The following is a 6,389-nucleotide window of genomic DNA, read 5'->3' as shown; positions in this document are numbered from 1 at the left end:
TCAGAAAGTCTAAGAAGTTAGGAAACAAGAAACTACAGAAGTCGGGTCAGGGAGATGACCCATTAGGTTTTTCGGTTCTTGGGCTAAAAGCCGATGATTTTAGTCGGCTAAAAAAATAAAACTTCATATAAACTAGAGAAGTGCCCCCCGCTTTGCGGGGGTCGGAAGCCTTCAATTTTCAATTTTTTTTTTGTTATGGTTATTGCAATCTCAATTAGAGTCGTTAATGAGTATGACAATACATTGTTTTTATCAGTTAAAAAAAGTGCAAGTACAATGCAATTGTGGGTTACGATTTGCGATTATAGATAAAATAATAAGTATTAGTAGAAGATTTTCAAATTTGGATCAATGAATCACCCAACGGATTTTTGGCAGGTGCATTTTAGTCACAACATCATCTATTAGGGGAAATGTGAAGGTCAACCTTTCCCTGTTCCAAAGTGGTTGGTATTGCTGCTAATTTTGAGACACCAATAAACGAAAAGTGCTGCATTAGTAGGAAATAACTATATAATGTGCTTTGATATGGCTTCAATAAAATATAAAATAGTAAAATTATTGGAGATGAGTAATGGATTCCAGTAATAGTTAAATACATAAATGGAATTTCACTTAAAATGTTACTAAATATATCCGTTGACTCAATGAACGGATAAACCAAATATTAACTTATTTACCCAACACATTTTGTTAAATTGGAACTCTTAAATCCATTTATATATATATATATATATATATATATATATATATATATATATATATATATATATATATATATATATATATATATATATATATATATATATATATATATATATATATATATCCAGATCAACTGATTGCTGTCTGTACTATAAATGTACCTTACCATTCTTACATTTCAGTTCAGTTGTTTGATTCCGGATTTGATATAGATAAAAAATCTGCCAATTGCACATCATATTATGACCACCACAGTTTCACGATTTGTCAAATTTGGTCCCTCGGCTTAGAGTTGGCCCAACTCCTGCAATCTCGAAGTAATGACCTACATACAAAGCAATAAAATCACATATCTAACATTCAGAAAAAATAATGCAACTTACCATTAGAAGATTCTGCATCTAAGATTAGATCAAGTGCAAAATCAAAATAAGGAACTTGAATGCTTAACCCAAAGAGGTTGAAATCATCTTGAATGTAGTCATCATCAACTTCCACAAACCTTGAACAGGTTGTCAAGAATACCACAAAAACTTTCAATCTACAATGAAAAGCATATCAATTTGGACAAACATAAACAATATTTATATCCTTTACCTGTAGTAAGCATGGAAAAATATAGTAAAGAAGAATCTGGTTCAAGCATTTCATCAAGCAGTTGGGATACATTGTGAAACTCAACTTCAAAACTCAATATCAACTGGGTACGGCATAATTAAATTTCATGTGTAATTGGAGACCTGTTCTATTAAACTGTAATGAATTGAAAGAGAACAATTAACTTACAATCGGTTTCTTCAGATATCTCTTAAATGATCTGAATTCCCAAATGCCAAAATTTCTGGAAAAGCTCAGTGATATTGATCAATTTTTCTTGCTAGATTCAAATTATATCAGAGATCGCTTTCTCTGTCCCTGTATATATGCATGTGTACAATAAAATTTCTGATTTCAATGACATAGAAAATTTTCAATGCTATAAATTCTAGAGACTTTATTTCTGTAATATACGTTTCTCTTTCTGTAACTATATTAGAGGTGTATGTATTTGATATATGGATTTTACTCTACAAATTATTGGTTGATACGTACAAAATGTCGAACACACTTACACACAACGCAAATCATATTTAGTAACCAAAAAGTTTCGAAGAAAATGGAGGATTTCCTGAAAGAACGGCGAAGAAAGAGATGGTTACCGGCGGCGATTGGCAGATCGAAACGGCGTCGGAATCCCACCAAAAGCGGTGGTTAAGAAAGAGGCGAGAAGTGGGAGTCGGGAATGGAAAGAGGGAATCTGCCAGAGAAAGCATCGCAATCGATCCTTCCGTCAACGATAGAAATTCTTCACACAACCCAAAGATGTATCACAAAAAGCATGTCGATTGGTATCTGGATGACTGGAAGAGATCAATCGAATGAAGTCGATCGCTTCTTCTCCTTTCAATATCTCCTTCTTGAAATGATATAGCTTCTAATATTTGTATATGCATAATCAGGTCGTTCCAGGTTAAGCTCCATCAGATTCCCCTCATGACCTCACTCCTCCCCATCATTCTTATATTCTGGCATCTGTACCATAAATCAACAATAAAAAAAAAAATTAGGGTTTCAGTAGAGGAGAAGTTAATCAGAAAACTAAAAGGTTCGATGAAGAAGGGAAAAGAAGAGGGAAACAGCGACGAAAGAAAAATTGGCGAACAACGCTTACTCTCCGACATCATCGTCTTCTTCGACTGTTAGCCAATTTCTAGATATGTGTTTGTTGCAATACGTGTAGACATGATCACGGAAGCAGACAGAAAACGTGACATTGAGTTCGCTGGTTATGGAGAGGTAGACGGTCGCTTTTTTTTATACTGGAAGAATGGATTGAAGCGGCGGTGTGGAGAAAACTAAGATAAGCGGTGGGAACTAATATCTAAAAGACGGTGGAGGAAGCAGAGGTAGAAGAAGCTTCGAGGAGGGGGAAACGAAGACGGTTCTGTAACAATGAGTAGAAATTAAACGGGAACTGGATTAGGCGGTGGAGGGGTGGGGGTTACAACCAACAAGGATTTCACTAACACCGTTCTCAAAAGCCTCACATGCTCTATTGTTAAAAAAAATAAAGATACTTGTTTTTCAGATTTATTATCAGTAAATGACCATTTTATCCTTTTTCTGTATAAACATGATTGTCGATAACAAATGATTTTTTATATAAACATGATTGTCGATAACAAATGATTTTTTATTTAAGAACTGCACAATTTATTTTCTATAAATTATAATAGTTAAGAATCTTTTTGATTGTGAACATTATCAAACATGTTGAGCTAGTTTTGATCTTTAAAAGTTATTAGACTCTTAATTACGGACAATTTTTTATTTGTTGAAAGCTATGAAACTCAAACTCGAATATGTTATAATGATATTCACATGTTCTATCTGTTAAAAAAATAAGTATACTTGTTTTTCAGATTTATGTTTTTCAGATTTCAAAATTCTGTATTCAGATTTTAGATTTTCAAATTGTTGTTTTCAGATTTTCAAATTGCTGTTTTCAGATTTATATTTTCAGATTTCAGATTTTAAATTTTCAGATTGCTGATTTCAGATTTATATTTTTAGATTTCAGATTTTTAGATTGTTGTTTTCAAATTTCAGATTTTCAAATTGCTGTTTTCAGATTTCAGATTTTCAGATTTATATTTTTAGATTTCTGTTTTTCAGATTTCAGATTTTCAGATTTTTGTTTTCAGCTTTACATAAATCACAACAACCTTATCCACTTTGATTTACAAATTCATCCACTTTGGTTGCATTGGAATTGCTCATTCCTTTGTTCAATCTAGCACAATCTAGCACATCAACAAGGGCAAAAACGTCCAACCACAAATGTTAAGTGCAAACACCAAATGTTAAGTGCTATTTTAAAATATAAAGAAAAAATTTAAGTAAAAAGGAAAATGAAATACTTACCTTGACAAAAGTAAGCACGACTCCATGAGCTCGGGTTATGGGACATTAAGTATTCATATGCACCCACATCTATAGCCTTCAATCTCTCCATCACAGATATGAATTCAGGTTCGACAGTGCAACCAGCAGCAGCCCAAAACAAATCTTTGTACTCTTCTCCTTTATATGACTTCTTAAAGTCTGCGTATATATGGCGAACACATTGTCTATGCTCCGCATTTGGTAAGACCTCCTTTACTGCTTCAAGTAGCCCCTAAAAGAATAACAATGTTATTTGACACTTTTTTTTATGAAAAAATGGAGAAGAAAATTTTGAAATTTATGACATAGGGAACAAGAATAACAATATACCTTATGTTGGTCTGATATAACTGTAAGACCTCCACCTTCTTGTACTCCAACATCCTCACTAAGAAGCTCCAAGAACCATTTCCAGTTTTGCTTGTTCTCAATGTTTACCATAACCCAACATATAGGATATACTTGGTTATTGGCATCCCTTCCTATAGCTGTTAGGAGTTGACCCTTTACTTGCCCTTTCAAAAAGCACCCATCTAATCCTATGACTCTCCTACATCCAGCAATCCATCCTGTTTTCAATGCATGAAAGCATACATAGAATCTATAAAAGTAATGTTTTCCATCAGGATTAAGGTTTACACCCACTTGCACAGTACTACCAGGGTTGGATCTTTGTATTTCTGCAGCATAGTCCCAAATTCTAGCATAATGATCACTAGCCTTCCCTTCAATCATCACCATTGCCTTATGTTTAGCCCTGTTACATTTACTGAGAGATAGGGTGATCTTGAATTTTGTCCTAATGAGTTCCCTCAGTTCTTTAAGTTTAATAGATGGGTTGAAAACAATCTCCTTCACAAGATGAGAAGCAATCCATTGAGGGGATACAAGGTGTCCAAAAGTAAACTTTCTTGAACACGAGTGCTTCTTTTTCATTGACTTTACTTGGACTGTTCTTTCTGTGTTCATCCATGATGCATACAAACGAAAATCACATTCTTTTTTGTCTGTATCTCTACCACATCTAGCTACTAACCTAGTACTTACAAGTTTCTCAAACCTTAGGGGATACCCATGGGCCACAACGTAGTTAATAAGACAATTTTTCAATTGAGAAAAATTTTGATATTTCTCTCCAACCTTTGGTTCCATGAGATTCCACTCTATGGTGGGATCATGGACTGAATTGGAACAAAAAATGTCATTCTCGTCATCTTCTAGATGAACTAAATCATCTACATATTCATCTTTTTCACCAAAAAACTCATATTCATCTTCAAAAAGTTTGGTAAGAAAAGGATCTTTAACAGATTGGAATGAAACAGTTATTACCTTTTCCCTCTCATAGTCCATGGGCATGTCTGATACGAGTATTTAATCTTCGGGATCTTCATAATCAGCGTATTTTTTTTTTGTTTTTCTTAGTTTTCTTCTTGGCATCGTTGTTGGATGCCATGGCTTTCTTCTTGAGCAATTTCAGAAAAATCCCTAGTTTTGCATATGGACTTGTGTATCTAGAATCGCAACAATGAAACCTAGCGACAAGTGTAGAAGAAGAGAAGCGACGTATAATGGAGGGGATGAGATACATACGTACTTGATACCGGCTATTGACTTAGTCAACCGGTTATCTCTTCTAAATAACAAAGATCCTCCAAAAATGTGGTCTTTTTAGGAAAAAAGTAAAACATTTGGTTTAAATAGAAAAAAAGTGTAAATATAAGGTCTATTTTGGAAAAAATCCCAACTTTAATATATATATATATATATATATATATATATATATATATATATATATATATATATATATATATATATATATATATATATATATATATATATATATATATAAATAATGGAATGGGGAGAAGCCCACGTCGCGTGCACAGTTTAAGCCCAAAAGCAGGGGACATACGAAAAAAACTACTACTAATTATTATTATTATTTTAATATCTTCTCTAATAAAAAAATTATTTTAATGCTACAGGTCTTTCAGTCTTATAGCCTGCAACTTTTGGTTTCAACTTAAATTACATATACACAAATCTATCTCTGTAAATTAGGAAATCTAAATTTAAAATCATTTATCAATTAAATTGTAGATTTAATCAAATCTTTAATCAATCCCACAAAATCAGAAAATTCCTAAACTTAGTCCAAGTAAATCACGAATCAAATCTTATCCAATTTTTAATCCCACACATTCAATCCTTTCCTTCATCTTCATTTTTTTTTTCTCGCCAAGCGATAAACCACCATGCTAATTGCAATTGGTTTTCCATAACGGTTGCAATGATGTCTATCTTTATGCTACTGTTGCAATGATGTCTACCTTTCTGCTACTGTCGTTTTTATCCGTTCTTACCTCATTGACTTCTAACGAAGCTTTCCTTCAATGTCCATCGTTCTTGGAATACAACCAAGGTTATGTTTTTGGAAAACTGTTTCATTTTCGTTTGATTTTGATTACAACTTATTTAATTTTGAAGAATATAATGATATATTGTTTTGATGGCGATTATGTTTAAAAGGCTTTTGTCAACATCTTTTTGGTAAGTTTTAATAGGTTTGGTTACTCTTCAAGGATCAACAGTTTCACTCATCAAAATTGTCTTAATTCTCCATGTTGTTAACGTTTTCGTTGCCGCTATTGCTCTTTTTCCTTAATTCCTATTCATTTAGGTATGTTCTTCAATCT

At 32.9% G+C, this 6,389-nt stretch overlaps 1 protein-coding gene and 1 long non-coding RNA gene across 8 annotated transcripts; both read right to left on the bottom strand.

Moving 5' to 3' along the window:
• Positions 1–214: 214 nt before the first annotated feature.
• LOC111916664 (uncharacterized) lies at positions 215–2,795 on the bottom strand. 7 transcript variants are annotated; one of them, XR_006191080.2, is made up of 5 exons: positions 2,417–2,795; positions 1,905–2,277; positions 1,492–1,620; positions 872–1,405; positions 215–456 (listed from the first exon to the last, which is right to left on the bottom strand). It is a non-coding gene; the product is annotated as an uncharacterized LOC111916664 (long non-coding RNA). The 7 variants fall into 7 exon arrangements; XR_006191078.2 differs by having other exon boundaries at positions 867–1,620; positions 2,417–2,794; XR_002858585.3 differs by having other exon boundaries at positions 215–490; positions 872–1,620; positions 2,417–2,794.
• A 676-nt stretch (positions 2,796–3,471) lies between these two features.
• On the bottom strand, positions 3,472–5,049 carry LOC111916546 (uncharacterized). The gene is made up of 3 exons (XM_023912209.1): positions 4,021–5,049; positions 3,670–3,922; positions 3,472–3,548 (listed from the first exon to the last, which is right to left on the bottom strand). Exons 1-3 carry the CDS (start codon positions 5,047–5,049, stop codon positions 3,472–3,474), a joined length of 1,359 nt encoding a protein of 452 aa, XP_023767977.1.
• Between the last annotated feature and the right edge of the window lie 1,340 nt (positions 5,050–6,389).

The sequence above is a fragment of the Lactuca sativa genome, chromosome 1 (genome assembly GCF_002870075.4).
Source record: "Lactuca sativa cultivar Salinas chromosome 1, Lsat_Salinas_v11, whole genome shotgun sequence".
NCBI lineage: Eukaryota > Viridiplantae > Streptophyta > Magnoliopsida > Asterales > Asteraceae > Lactuca > Lactuca sativa.
Note: the sequence above shows the minus strand (reverse complement) of the source record. Positions and strands in the feature narration are given on the sequence as shown.

Excerpts from the sequence above, each read along its gene's own strand:
- LOC111916546 (XM_023912209.1), bottom strand. The coding sequence starts at position 5,049 with ATGCCCATGGACTATGAGAGGGAAAAGGTAATAACTGTTTCATTCCAA. Across the intron at positions 3,923-4,020 it reads TTATATCAGACCAACATAAG|GGGCTACTTGAAGCAGTAAA; the intron begins GTATATTGTTAT and ends TTATTCTTTTAG. Across the intron at positions 3,549-3,669 it reads TCGTGCTTACTTTTGTCAAG|ATTGTGCTAGATTGAACAAA; the intron begins GTAAGTATTTCA and ends TTGATGTGCTAG.